This window comes from Scyliorhinus canicula, chromosome 4 (genome assembly GCF_902713615.1).
Source record: "Scyliorhinus canicula chromosome 4, sScyCan1.1, whole genome shotgun sequence".
NCBI lineage: Eukaryota > Metazoa > Chordata > Chondrichthyes > Carcharhiniformes > Scyliorhinidae > Scyliorhinus > Scyliorhinus canicula.
Window position 1 is genome coordinate 91,672,904 of NC_052149.1, and position 19,452 is coordinate 91,692,355.

A 19,452-nucleotide genomic window follows, 5' to 3' on the forward strand; every position below is an offset into this window, starting at 1 on the left:
CCAAACCCCCCCCCCCCCCCCCCCCACCACGCACAGGAGTGACCTGAATATGAATAGGAACCTAGGCAACATCATCATTTTGACCATCTGTATCCTTCCCGCAGGCATCTCTCCAGACGCCTTAGCAGTGCATTTGCTAAGACCTTTGCATCGGTGTTTAAGAGAGACATGCATCTGTTGGGTCTTTGTCCCTTTTGGGGATCAATAAGATCGAGGCTTGGGCCAGCATAGGCGGCAGGGCCCCCTTTGACGGAGTCGTTGAACATCTCCCCCCAGTCCGGGGCCAGCGTTGATGCAAATTTTCTGTAAAAGTCTACTGGGAACCCATACGGTCAGCAGATCAAATTCCACTGCAGCATTTTTCTTTCCGCCAGCAGTTCCACAGTTGCCGCCGAGTACCGCCGATCCACCCCCAGTATGGAGTTGATCAGCTGCTGATTCGGTGTACTTTCTTTCCTGTCCCTAAGGGCCCAATAAGCTATGATTTTGCCCCTGATCACCGCCTTCAGTGCCTCCCTGATCTCCCGTTCTGATTGCAGGTTACATAATCGTCGATGGCTTGGGATATCTTTGAACAGAATTCCTTATCGATGAGGACAGCTGCGTCCAGCCATGGGCCCAGCCCTTTTCCAACCTCATGGCCATGTAATGTGGCGCATAGTCGGAGATTACAATCAAGGGGTATTCCACCTTTGTTACTCCTGGAAGCATACTTTTCCCTACCACAAAAAAGTCTATGAGTGAGTCGGCCTTGTGCATGTGGGAGAAGGAGGAGAATTATTTTTTTCTCAGGAGATTGAACCTCAACAGGTCTACCTCTTCTCTCTCTCCTCCCCCAACCCCCCCCCCCCCCCCCCAATCAGCTCCGCAAAGGTGTCCAATTATCGTGCCATGCCTGGCACGGTTCCTGTCCTGGGGCCAACCATACTCACCCTGTGGGACTGGCCATGTTCATCCAGGCTTGCCTTTGCTCATAGGCCATTCAAATAGCTGCTGACTACTTCCTCATCTTTGCCTTCTCCACGTGTTGTATGCTGCAACCAGCGCTCTACCATCCCTCCCTCTGTTTCCCCCCCAGCTTTACCCCTTTCTTTACCTTCCCCTCTGCCAGGCGCTCCCTCCCTCCCAGGAGGCGTGACACGGCCTCCTCCGTCGCTGTACTTCCATACATAAGCCTGCTCGCTGGTGTAGCAGCTCCTCCATCAGTCGGATTCCTCTATTTAACCCCTGTCTACCTCTCCTCCCACCCCTCTTCCCCACTCTTTCCATGTCTCTGTATGTGTTTGCCCCTACCTCTCTCGAATTTTTGCAGCCCGTGTTCTGGCCGTTTCCCTCGATGGTTGGTTGCCCATTTTTCTGGACAAATGCTTCCTCCGTCAAAGGGTGTCAAAATGATGTTCTTTACCCTGGTATGTGACCCATAGCTTGGCAGGGTAGAGCATGCCAAACTGCACCCCACCTTTGTACAGCGTGGATTTGGCACCACTGAATTCTGCCCGGCACTTGGCCAGGTGTGCACTAATATCCTGGTACAGGCGATGCAATGTATTTCCCACCTGCATCCTCACTCTCTTCGCCCACTTGAGGATCCGCTCTTTGTCCTGGTACCTGTTCAGCCTCACGATTATCGCCTGCGGTGGTTCCCCTGCCCTGGGCCTCTGCTGAAGCGATCTGTGGGCGCAGTCTATGTCTGGGGGCTTGGCAAAGCCCTCCTCGCTGACCAGCTTCCCGAGGATCACTGTGACGTATTTTGTGGGGTTTCTCCCCTCTGTTCCCTCCTTCAGCCATTCGACTTTATCCTTCAATCCCTTCTCGATCTTGAGCAGGCTCGCTGCCTCGACCCCAAGTGCCGCAATCTGGTCCCCTTGGTCCGTGGTGGTTTTTTGATGTCGCTTGACATTGTCTCCTGGGCCTCTAGTCTTTGCTCCATGTTGTCCATTGCCGCTCTCATGAAGGCCTTCCCGGCTTCCACTGCCGCCTCAACGGCTGCCAGGAGGTTATTTCTCATCTCTGCCCTATGTCTCTGGAGTTGGGAGGTCATGAAATACGTGAATTTGTCCATCAGCACCTGGGTCTGCACTGGGAGATCTGCGGGGTCGATCCTCACCGGTTCGTGCCTCCACCTGTGGTTCCCTACTCCGAGGCTGAGGTTTACCTCCCCTTGTTTTTACTGGTTTTTGGGCTGGGCGGCTGTTTCTTTTCCATCCTGTTTGGCAGTGTGGTCAATGAGGGTTAGTCTGGGGGATTATGAATATTTCTGGTGGCGTAAGTGGGGATTAAAAGGTCGTAGTCAAAGTTCTTAGACAAGAGCCACCTTTCATTACCAATGATCGATTACTCCGGAATCAGTAGTTGGGAGAGCAACTTCATTTAATATTCTAGGAACCATTTCATTTATGAGTATCCTGCAACGTTATTTAGAAATGCATACTTAATTTGGTTACACAAAACCCCATCTCAATGGGTAAATGAGATTTGGGCCAACAATATTTATTTCTCAACAAGTGGGCCATTAAAATTATACATTTTTTTCAGTTCTACAATGATTAAACAGGTAGGTATGAAAACATGGAAACAAGCAGTAAAGGTGCAATTGGGCAAATTTGGGTGAGCTGGAAGGCCAACAAGAAGAGTGGGAGGAGTTGGTCAACATTTTTCTTTCTCATGGCCTGCAGGAGGAAAATAAATAAAACTATGATAAAGTAGCAGGTATTGAAACACATAAGTTGGGAGGAGGAAAGTCCAAAAGAGTCGTAGTAAAGGCAGCAGTGGAGTGTCAGAAAATTGACAAATCACTGCTTATATTAACTCAACTGGCATTTGATGTAATTGGTAACGCATAAAGTTGGTTGGTCGCAGAGCATGGAGAAAGATGGAAAAAGGAGTCTTGACTGGTGGGAAGATTATCCAATGACAGAGACAATCATTTACAGAGGGATAATTATTGAAGATCAGTATCAACGTTTCAAACATGATCAATAAATTAAGGACAGCCCACATATAACATGCACATTATAAAATAAAACTTTTAATAACAGAGAGACAGGTGCAAAAATCTCACTCTATGTTACAGATGAAATGGAGGTGGCTTTAGTTTTTTTGGAAGTTGTTTGTTTCGGACTTCGTTTGCATTTTATACTGAATAACCAGAAAAATGACATAATATTTCCCAACGGGTCTCTAGCTTGATCTCTAGACTTTAGTAAAATAACACTTGAACCTCAGGTATTTTTGTATGACATTATTCCCTCACCAAAATAGAAGGACACTGGAAAATTCAAAGCCATGCGTCTCATGATTACTGAGAGGTTTGCATCCTAATTGTTTTACTTAAAAGGCACACTTTATTCTGATCAACCCATTCTCTAATTTCAATGACCCAACCACATTACATTTGAAGTGCAGGGCATGGGGTTTTGTGTAAACAGTTTCAGATGGTTCGAAGAACTTGAAAGCCAACAAAAAAATTAAATTCAAACTCTGTGCGAACTTTATGACACAGAAAGACGTAATCTATTTCATACCTGAATCAGATGATTGAGGGCGGTGCTGAGTATGTCGTAGGGGCAGAAGTGGCTGTGATGGTGAAAATGTTGGACTGACTTTGCTGAAATAAAAGTAAAAATGTAATGGATTGTATCAATGGAAGAAATGATTCCAGTTCACTCATTGTAGCAAACTCATAAATACACTAAGTCACATATCTAAAACTTCCGGTGGTGGCCATGGAGTGAGTGGTTGCACATTAGGTGGCTCCCACTCGAGGTGGAAATGCTTGGTCCTTTTCACCCGATTTAAGGGGTTGTTACTGCTGTGAGGTGCATGAGCACTGAGAAATAGTCGTGCTCCGTCGGTGGGGCCATCTTATGGCTTATCAGCCGGGTTTAACGATTAAGAGGCAGCAGCCTGGCTGAGAGATTATTCGAGATGCGTCAGAGGAAAAGATGGTGGAGGGTTCTGGGGTGGCATTGCCCACCCAGAGATCGACAGAGCAACTGGTGGATTTTTTGAACGCCAAGTTCCAACAGCAAAGGAAGGAGGCCTTAGAGGATCTGGCGAAGGTGGTGGAGTTGCTTAGGACGGCTATTGAGAGAGTGGGCAGAGGCTGGAAGAACAGGGTCTGGCGCCCCAGAAGGTGGAGGAGGCAGTGGGAGAGCATGAGGACTGGTTGGCCTTGTTGGAGGCAGAGATGGTGCTCATGGCGGAGAGCCAAAGTGGCGGAAGAAGGTGGAGGATGTGGAGAATTGTTCCAGAAGACAGAATCGGTGGATCGTGGGGATACCCGAAGGAATTGACGGAACGCAGGCCACAGAGTCCAGAAAGGTTAGGTGGGTTACTGGGTTAAAGGGAGAGGGTGGAGGCGTGGTCTTAAGTAGGGTGCTCTTTCGACTCGATGGGCTGAATGGCCTCCTTCTGCACTGTAAATGCTGTGATTCTGTGAGTATGTGGTGAACATAGAACAGTACAGCACAGAAGAGGCCCTTCGGCCCTCGATGTTGTGCCGAGCATTGTCCGAAACCAAGATCAAGCTATCCCATTCCCTGTCATTCTGGTGTGCTCCATGTGCCTATCCAATAACCACTTGAAAGTTCCTGAAGTGTCCGACTCACCGCAGGCAGTCCATTCCACACCCTAACCACTCTCTGAGTAAAGAACCTACCTCGGACATCCCTCCTATATCTCCCACCCTGAATTTTATAGTTATGCCCCCTTGTAACAGCTACATCCACCCGAGGAAATAGTCTCTGAACGTCCACTCTATCTATCCCCCTCATCATCTTATAAACGTCTATTAAGTTGCCTCTCATCCTCCTCCGCTCCAAAGAGAAAAGCCCAAGCTCCCTCAACCTTTCCTCATAAGACCTATCCTGCAAACCAGGCAGCATCCTGATAAATCTCCTTTGCACCCTTTCCAATGCTTCCACATCCTTCCTATAATGAGGTGACCAGAACTGCACACAATACTCCAAATGTGGTCTCACCAAGTCATGTACAGTTGCAGCATAACCCCGCGGCTCTTAAACTCAAGCCCCCTGTTAATAAACGCTAATACACTATAAGCCTTCTTCACGGCTCTATCCACTTGAGTGGCAACCTTCAGAGATCTGTGGACATGAACCCCAAGATCACTCTGTTCCTCCACATTCCTCAGAACCCTGCCGTTGACCCTGTAATCCGCATTCAAATTTTTTCTAACAAAATGAATCACCTCGCACTTATCAGAGTTAAACTCCATCTGCCATTTTTCGGCCCAGCTCTGCATCCTATCAATGTCTCTTTGCAGCCTACAACAGCCCTCCACCTCATCCACTACTCCACCAATCTTGGTGTCATCAGCAAATTTACTGACCCACCCTTCAGCCCCCTCCTCGAAGTTATTGATAAAAATCACAAATAGCAAAGGACCCAGCACTGATCCCTGTGGTACACCGCTGGTAACTGGTCTCCAGTCTGAAAATTTTCCATCCACCACCACCCTCTGTCTTCTATGTGATAGCCAGTTACTTATCCAATTGGCCAAATTTCCCTCTATCCCACACCTCCTTACTTTCTTCATGAGTCGACCATGGGGAACCTTATCAAACGCCTTACTAAAGTCCATACGACATCAACTGCTCTACCTTCATCGACACACTTAGTTACCTCCTCAAAGAATTCAATCAAATTTGTGAGGCAAGACTTACCCTTGACGAATCCGTGTTGACTATCCCGGATTAAGCTGCATCTTTCCAAATGGTCATAAATCCTATCCTTCAGGACCTTTTCCATTAACTTACCGACCACCGAAGTAAGACTAACTGGCCTATAATTACCAGGGTCATTCCTATTCCCTTTCTTGAACAGAGGAACAACATTCGCCACTCTCCAGTCCTCTGGCACTATCCCCGTGGACAGTTGTTCAAGAAGTTGGTGAGGGGGGCTTCCGGTGGCGGCAATGCGGAGCTAAGCCGCACATTCGGCAGCTCCCGCTGAAAACGGACTTTGGGGCTCTTTTCAGGGCCCCCAACGGAGCTTTATCGGCAAATCCCGACGTGGGAAGAGGACAGGAGTCGACCCCTACGGTCCTATGGTCCGGACCAGGAGTGGGGTAAGGAACAAAACGGAGAAAGCACCCCTGGAAAAGCGGGGGAAGGAAGACAAAATGGCGGCCGGCAGAGGCCCGGAGGACTGGAGGCAACTCTGCTGCGCTGCTTCCAGGAGCTTAAGGTGGAGCTGCTGGAGTCGCTGAAGGCTACCACCAGAGAGCTGATGGAGACTCAGACAGCCCAGAGGGCCGCAATCCGGGAGCTGCAGCAGCAGGCCTCCGAAAGGAAGGATGAGGCCGTGGCCGTCGCGGGGAAGATGGAGATGCACGAGGTGCTCCATAAAAGATGGCAGGAGTGGTTCGAGGAGCTGGACAACCGGTCGAGGCGGAAGAATTCGCGGATCCTGGGCCTCACGGAGGGGCTGGAGGGGTTGGACCTGGCGGCCTATGTGGTTGTTATGTTAAACTCGCTGATGGGGGCTGGGTCCTTCCAGGGGCCCCTGGAGTTAGAGGGGGCCCATAGAATTCTGGCTAGGAGGCCCAAGCCAAACGAGCCGCCGCGGGCGTGTTGGTGCGGTTTCATCGGTTGGTGGATCGTGAGTGTGTGCTCCGGTGGGCCAAGAAGGAGCGGAGCAGCAAGTGGGAGAACACAGAGGTGCGGATCTTCCAGGACTGGAGTGCGGAGGTGGCGAGGCGGAGGGCCAGGTTTAACCGGACGAAGGCGGTGCTCCACAGACGGAGTGTGAAGTTCGGCATGTTGCAGCCGGCGCGTCTGTGGGTAACCTATAAGGACCGGCACCATTATTTTGAGTCCCCGGAGGAGGCGTGGGCCTTTGTGCAGGCCGAGAAATTGGACTCAGACTGAGGGTCTAAGATGGGGGATGCTGTATAACACTGTACTTGTATTTGCTTGGTTTAATGCAAGATGTGCGTTGGCCTTAGGGTGGGTGGGGTGATGTCGATTTGTCTTTTCTGTATGGGTTTTTCTGTAGGGGTCTGGTGGACGGGTTCGGGCAGGGGGGTAAACGGGGAGTTCGGGGAGCTGGTGAGGGGGACTGACAATGGGAGTTGCCCTAGAGGAGGCGGGGCTGGGCAGGGCGAAAGTGCGGGCTTTCTGCGGGTTTCCCGCGCTGGGAGATGGTGGGGGCTGAGTCGGGGCTGAGAAGCGCGGGTCGTTGCTGGCTGTTTTCTTTTCCCGCGCAAGAGCGGGGGGGGGGGGGGAGAGAGAGGACCCGTTGACAGGCAAGATGGAGGAGGGGTAGTCCCACGTGGGGAGGAGTCGCCGGGGTCAGCAAAAGTTAGCTGGCTCACGGGAGTGCTATGGAGGGAGGGACGTGGCTAGGAGGGGTCCTAGCCTTGGGGTGGGGGGGGGTACTGGGTTGCTGCTGAAACGGTCAGGAAGGAGCTAGAGGACTCAGGGGATGCTGGAGGGAGGGAGTTGCCGCCATGGGGAACTGGCAGAGCGGGGGACGCTGGCAGGTGGTGGGCAAGGGATGGGGTATGGCTAATCGGCAGGGAAGGGGGGCAGGGAGCCCTCTGATCCGGCTGATAACCTGGCATGTGAGGGGGCTGAATGGGCCGGTCAAACAGGCCCGGGTGTTTGCGCACCTGAAGGGGCTGAAGGCGGAAGTGGCCATGCTCCAGGAGACACACCTGAGAGTGGTGGACCAGGTTCGGCTGAGGAAGGGATGGGTGGGCCAAGTATTTCACTCAGGGCTGGATAAGAAGAGTAGGGGGGTGGCGATCCTGGTGGGGAAGAAGGTGTCGTTTGAGGCGTTAAATGTGGTGGCTGACAGTGGCGGGAGATACGTGACGGTAAGTGGTAAGCTGCAGGGGGAGCGGGTGGTGTTGGTGAATGTTTACGCCCAAAATTGGGATGATGTGGGGTTTATGCGGCGTATGTTGGGCCGCATTCCGGACCTGGAGGTGGGGGGCCTGATCATGGGGGGGGGACTTCAACACGGTACTGGATCCCCCATTGGATCGATCCAAGTCCCGGACGGGTAGGAGGCCAGTGGCGGCTAAGGTGTTGAGGGGATTTATGGACCAGATGGGGGGGTGGATCCCTGGAGGTTTGTGAGGCCAAGGGCCAGGGAGTACTCGTTTTTGTCCCATGTACACAAGGCCTATTCGAGGATTGATTTCTTTGTCCTGAGCAGAGGGCTGGTTTCGAGGGTGGAGGATGTGGAATACTCCGCCATTGCCATTTCAGATCATGCCCCACACTGGGTGGAACTCGGGCTGGGGGAGGAGAGGGACCAATGTCCGCTCTGGCGCTTGGAGGTGGGGCTGCTGGCAGACGAGGAGGTGGCCGAGAGGGTTCAGGGGTGCATCGAGAGGTACCTTGAGGCCAATGACAACGGGGAGGTCCGAGTGGGGATGGTCTGGGAGGCATTGAAGGCGGTGACTAGAGGGGAATTGATCTCCATCCGAACCCATAGGGAGAGGGGGGAGGAGAGGGAGAGACTGATAGGGGAGATGGTGCGGGTGGATAGGAGATATGTGGAGGCTCCGGAGGAGGGATTGCTGGGGGAGAGGCGTAGCCTTCAGGCCAGGTTCGACCTATTGACTACAAGAAAGGCGGAAGCTCAGTGGAGGAAAGCACAGGGGGCGGTGTATGAGTATGGGGAGAAGGCGAGCAGGATGCTGGCAAACCAGCTCCGAAAGCGGGACGCGGCCAGGGAGATTGGGGGAGTGACGGATAAAGCTGGGAAGGTGGTGCAGAGGGGGGTAGATGTCAATGGGGTCTTCAGGGACTTCTATGGGGAACTGTACCGGTCGGAACCACCAGTGGAGGGGTGTGGAATGGGGCGCTTCTTGGACAAGCTGCGATTCCCGAGGGTGGAGGAGGAGCAGGTGGAGGGACTGGGGGCGCCGATTGAGCTGGAGGAGGTGGTTAAAGGGATAGGGAGCATGCAGTCGGGGAAGGCGCCGGAGCTGGATGGGTTTCCGGCGGAATTTTATAAAAGGTATGTGGACCTGTTGGGCCCCCTGTTGGTCCGGACCTTTAACGAGGCAAGTGGGGGGGGCTTTTCCCCCAACTATGTCGCGGGTGCTGATTTCCTTGATCCTGAAGCGGGATAAGGACCCACTGCAGTGCGGGTCATATAGGCCGATTTCGCTGCTAAATGCCGACGCTAAGCTGCTGGCAAAGATCCTAGCCACAAGAATAGAGGATTGCGTGCCCAGGGTCATTCATGAGGACCAGACGGGGTTTGTGAAGGGAAGGCAGTTGAATACAAACGTGCGAAGGCTCCTCAATGTCATTATGATGCCGGCTGTGGAAGGGGAGGCGGAGATAGTGGTGGCATTGGATGCGGAGAAGGCCTTTGATGGGGTTGAGTGGGAGTATCTGTGGGAGGTGTTGGAGAGGTTTATGTTTGGGGAGGGGTTTATCCGCTGGGTGAGGCTGCTCTACGAGGCCCCGATGGCGAGTGTAGCTACAAATAGGAGGAGGTCGGAGTACTTTCGGTTGTACCGGAGGATGAGACAGGGGTGTCCCCTGTCCCCCTTGCTCTTCGCGTTGGCGATTGAGCCCCTGGCCATGGCGTTGAGGGAGTCAGGGAACTGGAGGGGCCTGGTGCGGGGTGGGGAGGAGCATCGAGTGTCGCTTTATGCGGACGACTTGTTGCTGTATGTGGCGGACCCGGTGGGGGGATGCCGGAGTTTTTGAGGATCCTTAGTGAATTCGGGGGTTTCTCTGGGTATAAGTTGAACCTGGGTAAGAGTGAGTTGTTTGTGGTGCATCCGGGGGATCAGGAGGAGGGGATTGGTAGGCTCCCACTGAAGCAGGCAGGGAAGAGCTTCAGGTACCTAGGTGTCCAGGTGGCTGGGAGTTAGGGGGCCCTGCACAAGCTCAACTTCACAAGGTTGGTGGAGCAGATGGAGGAGGAGTTTAAGAGGTGGGATATGTTACCGCTGTCACTGGCGGGGAGGGTGCAGTCCGTTAAGATGACGGTGCTCCCAAGGTTTTTGTTCCTGTTCCAGTGCCTCCCCATCTTTATCCTGAAGGCCTTTTTTAGGAGGGTCAACAGGAGTATCACAGGATTTGTGTGGGCGCATGGGACTCCAAGGGTGAGAAGAGTGTTCCTGGGACGGGGCAGGGATAGGGGGGGGGGGGGGGGGGCTGGCGTTGCCCAACCTCTGTGGGTACTATTGGGCTGCCAACGCAGCGATGGTGCGTAAGTGGGTAATGGACGAGGAAGGGGCAGCATGGAAGAGGATGGAGGTGGCGTCATGTGTGGGCACGAGCCTGGTGGCGCTGGTAACGGCGCCGTTGCCGCTCCCTCCAACGAGGTATACCACGAGCCCGGTGGTGGTAGGGGTGATGTGGGGTTGTTGGTGGATAAGGGAGTTTGTGAAAGGGTGAGGGTGGGGATTATATGGAGCAGAATAAGACCGAGGAAGTTTCCACTTCAATGTTGTGGTAGTCGCTAAAGGTGGTGGTGGTAAAGGTGGGGATTTATATTGATTCGGACTCACATGGAGAGAGATGAATGGGCTGAGAGGTTGAGGTTGGTGGAGGACATCCTGAGGGTGGATCGGAGATATTCGGTGGTGCCTGAGGAAGCGTTACTAAAGAAGAGGCAGAGGCTCCAGATGGAGTTCAGGCTGGTGTCCACAGGAAAGGCAGTGGGACAATTAATAGAGCCAGAGGGAAAATGATTATGCTTGGCAAAGTATGCAGTGGTTTGCCGTTGCCTTCTGCAGTAATGCTGGCCAGGAAACTCTCCCATTCTTATACTGCGTGCCATCAGATGTATTAGAAATATTTACAGGCTTATAATCAACCTGTTTGGCCACATTGTGAATGCACATTTCGTAGCCATCAAGTCCTGGAAAGGGAAGGGCAGTGCGGTGGCACGGTGGCACTGCTGCCACAAGGATGTGTAGGGTAGGTGGATTGACCATGCTAAATTTAGCATGGCCAATCCACCTACCCTGCACAGATTTTGGGTTGTGGGGGGTGAGACCCACACAGACACAGGGAGAATGTGCAAACTCCACGTGGACAGCGACCAGTGCTGGGATCGAACCCGGGTCCTCGGTGTTATGAGGCAGCAGTGCTAACCACTGCGGCAACGTGCCATCCCATTATTTGATTTTCTTCCATAAGTTACAAATGGAAGACACCAAAGAAGTGGACAATATAAGAATTAGTGGATATGTAAAGAGAGGTTGGGTACAGGGGTTTGTTCTCACGGCCATTACTGGTGCCTAAAAATCCTTGCATTCTTAAAACCAAGTCACTTTAATTAAACCAAAGCCAAGTCAAACTTAAAGATCTAATTGTTCAATGTGCAGTCTATTTTTATCTAATTATTGAACTACAGCACCTCAAAGATTCAATTCTCTCATAGACCAATGAACACATTTTGATATCGCTCTGTGGATACATCAACCGACTTTACCAAACCGATTCAAGATGATATTGATGAAGAACTGCATACGCTACAACTTTCACCTCATTTACTTTGCTTGAAGTAAGTTCTGAAATAATTCACCAAAAAACCTACCTACAGCAGAACTCAGAGTTTGGAGACGTATCCATGAAACTTTTTCTGGTGGCGTTTGAAATTGGGAAAGCAGCAGGGATGTTCTTTATTGGGTGGAGTGGTTCAGCTGTAGATAAAGTTAGAAATTTGATATTTGTCAAAGTAAAAAATTGTCACTTAATAAGAGCAGGAAATTTCCAAGGCCTTTTAGCTGGCACATATGAAAAAATGAACAGCAGTAAACAGACTTGTTCAATTGGATATATCTATATGCACACACAGTAGGCAGAGGTTTCCCATTTCTGGACAGAGTGCTGGCTGAGGCGGGAAAACCAGCGTGCAGCTCACTGGCTGACCAGCTGGCTTTTCTCACCACATTGTCCAACATTCTGTGCAACAAAAAAAAAGAAAGGCATGGCCCATGCCGCCACGCTGACAGGGCAAGGCCGGATGAAAGCCGGCAACGTAATGAATCCAGAGATTGCGGCACCGTTTTTAAAGGGTGCCCCAATCTCCAATTTAAAAAAATTAGGAACCTCCCTCCCAGCCCAGGAGTGGAGGCGGTGGGGGGGGCTCCAGTGGATTCCCTTTGCCCGGTTAACATTTTAAAAAACCTGTTGTACACCTTGCCAATGGGGAATTCCTAATGTAGGGCGACTATATCACGGGGAAGTCCGTGAGCAATATTTAAATATATGGGACTCAGGTTCCCACCTTTCCTGGGTGGGAATCTCGTCCTGTCACTGGCGAGAGAGTAAGGAAAATCAGAAAACAAGATCTTGCCAATGAGATTCTAATTTTCCAGCTCAAGGGATTTTGCTTCCACATTACCATTTTCCCTTGCAGTGAACACATCTAATTATCAAGTGCAAAATATCTCGCAACTTTGATTTTTTTAAAAACTACACAACTAAATTAAGATATTTACTTCAAAATTGCAATGTGTAATATTAATATAATATTAATAATTAATATAGTTTGGTGCTCCACTTTCCACATTTCTGCTGTGTAATCCCTATATCCCACTTTCCTCAGCTCCAATTATCCTGATTTAGCAGGGATGGCGCGGCCAACAGCAACGACAGGCTAAAAGATAGGAAATCAGAGTTTGAATGCAGAAGTGAAGTTGGGTTTCAACTTGTGATCTTCTGGTTGGAAGGAAGAATACCGTACCAGTGGACTTGCTCTACACTACACAAATTCTCCAAAGAGCTTCAACGCCATAAACACTTAATTACCACCATTGCAGGAACACATCAAGTTTAAAGCACTGACCTTCCACTTGAGGTATCACCCGAGGATGTACAAAAGGGGGCTTCACCACTTCAAACCACCAGAACAGCTCTGCCATAAATACCAGGTAGTTATTCTACAAAGAAAGCAGATTTAAAAAAACAGTGCAGTACTTCTTTTTTGAGGAAGAATGACAATGATAAAATGCATCCACATATTTTGTAATGAAACACACAACTGCAGCACGGTAGCATAGTGGTTAGCACAAATGCTTCACAGCTCCAGGGTCCCAGGTTCGAATCCCGGCTTGGGTCACTGTCTGTGTGGAGTCTGCACGTTCTCCCCGTGTGTGCGTGGGTTTCCTCCGGGTGCTCCGGTTTCCTCCCACAGTCCAAAGTTGTGCAGGTTAGGTGGATTGGCCATGCTAAATTGCCCTCAGGGTCCAAATTGCCCTTAGTGTTAGGTGGGGTTACTGGGTTATGGGGATAGGGTGAAGGTGTGGGCTTGGGTAGGGTGCTCTTTCCAAGAGCCAGTGCAGACTCGATGGGCCGAATGGCCTCCTTCTGCACTGTAAATTCTATGAAAAAACCTCCGCTATCAGTAAAACCACATTAGAGGCAGTCAATTTCTGGTTTTGTGATCAGTACAAGAACTGTGATTTGATTGTTGCTAATCATGGACACTAATCACAACACTAAAAATTATGATTTTGAAACATGGAAGTAAAGCAAGAATGAGAAATATGAATCAACCACAAAGCACCTACAGTAATGTTTCAATACTTGTTCAGCTTATAAGGAGTAATTATAGCAGTATAAATCACCCCAACTTCATTTCCAATTAAGAATCAGGAATTGTGCTCAAACAAAAGATAAATGAGGAGGGAATTAGTGAATTTACATTGATGATTTTGCACAGTGCATTAGATGACATTCTGTTTTGTAATAAAAGTTAATTACTCTGGAATTCACAATGTTTTGGTCTTCTGCTGAGGTGCAATTGTATTTAATCAGGTGCCATTATTTGGAAAAATGGGCAAAAGACGTCAATAGTGGATCCTGAAGCTCAGCAGAAGACAAGTGATCTTTGCAAAAGAAATGGGCAGAGAGAAATGCTATTACATTTTCAGCACCAGGTCAGAGCATAAGAAATGAAACTTTTAAATATGTGCTGACTATTCTGCGTGCTGTGCATGTGGAAAACAGGAACCCAAAAGTCCTATTGTAAATTATAGAATATTCAGAAGTAACAATTTGACTATAAATAAATCCTGAAACATACTCATTTTATGCCAGCTTCCACAAAGCAAACTCTTCCAAAGCACCGATTTATGGTTAGAGCACTGAAATATTGAGTTTTATCATTTTAATGAGTTCATGGTCTTTGCATAAGAATTTATACTTTGTTTATTGAAATAAATGGCAACAAATGGAGGCATGTTAGCATAGTGGTTAGCACAGTTGCTTCACAGTTCCAGCGACCCAGGTTCGATTCCCAGCTTGGGTCACTGTCTGTGCGGAGTTTGCACTTTCTCCCCATGTCTGCGTGGGTTTCCTCCGGGTGCTCCAGTTTCTCCCACAGTCCAAAAATATGCAGGTTAGGTGGATTGGCCATGCTAAATTTGGTTTGGTTTGCACTGGAGTGCTGAGCTTGTGGCATTTGAGTGCTACAGTGAGAGTTTGGTGACTGAGGGAGTGCTGAGCTTGTTGCATTTGAGTGCTACAGTGAGAGTTTGGTGACTGAGGGAGTTAGGTGAGGAGGGAGTAAGGTGCTCCTTATATTTCATTTCCTATATTTATCAAAGAGCGTGAAGGGAGCCAGGAGTTTAGAGTACAGCTGACAGGAAGCAGAGTCGGAGGGCGGAGGTCCAGTTGGTCCACGGGGCAGCTAATTCTGTAAAGTAAGAGGGGATGGAGGCTAGGGCAGTTGCATGCTCCTCCTGTAGGATGTGGGTGGTGAGGGATACCACTGGTGTCCCCACTGACTATACCTGCGGGAAGTGCACCCAACTCCAGCTCCTCAGACCATGTTAAGGAACTGGAGCTGGATGAACTTCGGATCATCCGGGAGGCAGAGGGGGTTATCGAGAAGAGTTACAGGGAGGTAGCCACACCAAAGGTACTGGACAAGAGTAGCGGGGTTACAGTTAGGGGGAAGAAAACTAACAGGCAGACAGTGCAGGGATCCCTCGTGGCCGTTCCCCTTCAAAACAAGTATACCGTTTTGCATGCTGTTGGGGGGATGACCTATCGGGGTAGGCCCTAGCAGCCAGGTCTCTGGCACTGAGTCTGGATCTGGGGCTCAGAAGGGAAGGGGGGAGCATAGAAAAGCAATAGTAATAGGAGATTCAATGGTTAGGGGAATAGATAGGAGATTCTGTGGTCGCGAGCGAGACTCCCGAAAGGTATGTTGCCTCCCGGGTGCCAGGGCCAGGGATGTCTCGGATCGTGTCTTCAGGATCCTGAAGGGGGAGGGTGAGCAGCCAGAAGTCGTGGTGCACATTGGTACCAACGACGTAGGTAGGAAAAAGGGTGTGGTAGGTAATAAACAAGTTTAGGGAGTTAGGCTGGAAGTTAAAGGCCAGGACAGACAGAGTTGCCATCTCTGGTTTGTTGCCGGTGCCACGTGATAGCGAGGCTAGGAATAGGGAGAGAGTGCAGTTGAATACGTGGCTGCAGGAATGGTGTAGGAGGGAGGGCTTCAGCTATTTGGATAATTGGAGCGCATTCTGGGGAAGGTGGGACCTGTACAAGCAGGGTGGGTTGCATCTGAACCAGAGGGGCACCAATATCCTAGGGGGGAGGTTTTCTAGTACTCTTCGGGAGGGTTTAAACTAATTTGGCAGGGGAATGGGAACCGGATCTGTAGTCCAGCAACTAAGGAAGCCGATATTCAGGATGCCAAAGCACGTAGTGAGGCAGTGGGGAAGGTAACACTGACAAAGGAGAGTACTTGCAGGCAAGGAGATGGGTTGAAGTGTGTATACTTTAATGCAAGAAGCATCAGGAATAAGGTGGGTGAACTTAAGGCATGGATCGGTACTTGGGATTACGATGTGGTGGCCATCACGGAAACTTGGATAGAAGAGGGGCAGAAATGGTTGTTGGAGGTCCCTGGTTATAGATGTTTGAATAAGATTAGGGAGGATGGTAAAAGAGGTGGGGGGGGGGGGGGGGGGGGCGCATTGTTAATTAGAGATAGTATAACAGCTGCAGAAAGGCAGTTCGAGGGGGATCTGCCCACTAAGGTAATATGGGTTGAAGTCAGAAATAGGAAAGGAGCAGTCACCTTGTTGGGAGTTTTCTATAGGCCCCCCAATAGCAGCAGGGATGTGGAGGAACAGATTGGGAAACAGATTTTGGAAAGGTGCATAAGTCACAGGGTAGTAGTCATGGGTGACTTCAACTTCCCAAACATCGAGTGGAAACTCTTTAGATCAAATAGTTTGGATGGGGCAGTGTTTGTGCAGTGTGTCCAGGAAGCTTTTCTAACACAGTATGTAGATTGTCCGACCAGAGGGGAGGCCACATTGGATTTAGTACTTGGTAATGAACCAGGGCAGGTGATAGATTTGTTAGTGGGGGAGCATTTTGGAGGTAGTGACCACAATTCTGTGACTTTCACTTTAGTAATGGAGAGGGATAGGTGTGTGCAACAGGGCAAGGTTTATAATTGGGGGAAGGGCAAATACAATGCTGTCAGACAAGAATTGAAGTGCAGAAGTTGGGGACATAGGCTGTCAGGGAAGGACACAAGTGAAATGTGGAACTTGTTCAAGGAACAGGTACTGCGTGTCTTTGACATGTATGTCCCTGTCAGGCAGGGAAGAGATGGTCGAGTGAGGGAACCATGGTTGACAAGAGAGGTTGAATGTCTTGTTAAGAGGAAGAAGGAGACTTATGTAAGGCTGAAGAAACAAGGTTCAGACACGGCGCTGGAGGGATACAAGATAGCCAGGAGGGAACTGAAGAAAGGGATTAGGAGAGCTAAGAGAGGGCATGAAAAATCTTTGGCAGGTAGGATCAAGGAAAACCCCAAGGCCTTTTACACATATGTGAGAAATATGAGAATGACTAGAGCGAGGGTAGGTCCGATCAAGGACAGTAGCGGGAGATTGTGTATTGAGTCTGAAGAGATAGGAGAGGTCTTGAACAAGTATTTTTCTTCAGTATTTACAAACGAGAGGGGCCATATTGTTGGAGAGGACAGTGTGAAACAGACTGATAAGCTCGAGGAGATACTTGTCAGGAAGGAAGATGTGTTGCGCGTTTTGAAAAACTTGAGAATAGACAAGTCCCCCGGGCCTGACGGGATATATCCAAGGATTCTATGGGAAGCAAGAAATGAAATTGCAGAGCTGTTGGCAATGATCTTTTCGTCCTTGCTGTCAACAGGGGTGGTACCAGAGGATTGGAGAGTGGCGAATGTCGTGCCCCTGTTCAAAAAAGGGAATAGGGATAACCCTGGGAATTACAGGCCAGTTACCGTAGTTTCCGGACTATAATCCGCTACTTCTTTCACACGTTTTGAACCTCGCGGCTTATACAACGACGCGGCTTATTTATGGATTTTTCCCCGCTTTCACTAAACCAATGAAATTGCGTAACGGGTCAAGGTAAAACAATGTAACTTTTTAGTTTACTGTTTAGATTAAATCGAGCGCGCTCAAACATCCCATCATTCTGATTACGGTAGTCATTTTGTCACCCTCATCATGGCAAAGACACGGAGAAATGCATATGATGCAGCTTTCAAGTTGAAGGCGATCGATCTGGCTGTTGGAAAAGGAAATAGAGCTGCTGCACTAGAGCTTTGTCTTAATGAGTCGATGATAAGACGTTGGAAACAGCAGCGTGAGGAATTGACTTAGTGCAAAAAGACAACTAAAGCTTTCAGAGGGAAGAAAAGCAGATGGCCCGAACTAGAAAATGAGCTCGAAGACTGGGTCAACATGCAGAGAGCAGACGGCCGAGGTGTTTCAACTGTACAGATCCGACTGAAAGCCAAAACAATCGCCACCGCAATGAAGTTTGAGAATTTTAGAGGTGGACCATCGTGGTGTCTCAGATTTATGAGACGTAAAGGCCTGTCCATCAGGGTACGGACGAGTTTGTGTCAGCAGCTCCCTCCCGACTACGAGGAAAAAATTTCAAACTTCCGCAAATTCATTGATGCAAAGATAGCGGAGCATTCCATTGGCCCGCACAATATCATAAATATGGATGAGGTTCCTCTGACATTTGATCTGCCTCTCACTCGGACTGTCAACAGGAAAGGTGAATCATCCGTCATGCTGAAAACAACTGGGCATGAAAAAACGCACTTCACCTGTGTTCTGAGTTGCACGGCATCGGGAGAAAAGCTTCCACCGATGGTGATTTTTAAACGCACGACGATACCAAAAGAAAAATTCCCTACAGGAATTGTTGTGAAAGTCAACAAGAAAGGATGGATGACGGAAAGCCTAATGCATGAATGGCATACGGAGTGCTACGGCAAGCGACCGGGAGGATTCTTTCACAGGAACCAGGCATTGCTCGTTTTGGACAGCATGAGGGCCCACATAACAGATTCTGTGAAAGAAGCCATCAAGAGGACAAACTCAATTCCAGCTGTGATTCCTGGGGGCACAACAAAGTATTTACAGCCACTCGACATCAGTTTAAATCGTGCATTTAAGGTGGCGCTTCGTGTTCAGTGGGAGGCTTGGATGACAAGTGGGGAGAAATCCTTCACTAAAACGGGCCGCATGCGAAGAGCAACTTATGGTCAAGTCTGCCAGTGGGTCCTGACAGCGTGGAGCATTGTTAAAAAATCCACTATCATCAACGGGTTTCGAAAAGCTGGATTGCTGCGTGTTGAAGAGGGCAGCATGAGCTCAGCGGGAAATTTGCCTCCGGATGAAAGTGATGAGAGCGACAATGAAAACAATCCAACATCGGATGAAGCAATTCTGAGGCTATTCAACTCTGACACTGAAGGAGATGACTTCAGTGGTTTCAGTGCACAAGAGGAGGATAGTGACTGTGATCACCTGGGTTGGTGATATCTTGATTACGATCAGTAATAAAATACTTCTTTTTACACATGATTTATTTATTTTTAATGTTTCAAACTGATGATTCTATGTTAATCTTAAGAGCTTAATCGGATTGATTTCGCTCCACAGTGACCAATGACTTTCTTGGTAGGCTATTCTTTACCGCTAATTTTTTATTTTTGTTACAAGCCGTATTTCGTTAAAGCCTGTGTAAAGCTCATTTGTTTCAATGTACCGGTAAGCACCTGCGGCTTATATACGTGTGCGGCTTATTTATGTTCAAAATAAAAAAAAATTTCAAAATCAGGGGGTGCGGCTTATAGTTAGGTGCGCTTTATAGTCCGGAAATTACGGTAGTCTTACTTCGGTGGTAGGCAAAGTAATGGGAAGGGTACTGAGGGATAGGATTTCTGAGCATCTGGAAAGGCACTGCTTGATTAGAGACAGTCAGCACGGATTTGTGAGGGGTAGGTCTTATCTTACAAGTCTTATTGACTTCTTTGAGGAGGTGACCAAGCATGTGGATGAAGGTAAAGCAGTGGATGTAGTGTACATGGATTTTAGTAAGGCATTTGATAAGGTTCCCCATGGCAGGCTTATGCAGAAAGTAAGGAGGCATGGGATAGTGGGAAATTTGGCCAGTTGGATAACAAACTGGC

At 49.3% G+C, this 19,452-nt stretch overlaps 1 protein-coding gene across 2 annotated transcripts in view; it reads right to left on the reverse strand.

Annotated features, from left to right (window-relative positions):
- The window catches only part of camsap2a (calmodulin regulated spectrin-associated protein family, member 2a), a 233,623-nt gene that overhangs the window by 26,198 nt on the left and 187,973 nt on the right, over window positions 1-19,452 (reverse strand). For both annotated transcript variants that reach the window (XM_038794806.1, XM_038794807.1), the window contains 3 exons: window positions 12,796-12,889; window positions 11,542-11,647; window positions 3,525-3,607 (listed from right to left, as the gene is read on the reverse strand). In XM_038794806.1, coding sequence (XP_038650734.1) covers window positions 3,525-3,607; window positions 11,542-11,647; window positions 12,796-12,889 — 283 coding nt within the window. The remainder of the gene's footprint in view (window positions 1-3,524; window positions 3,608-11,541; window positions 11,648-12,795; window positions 12,890-19,452) is intronic.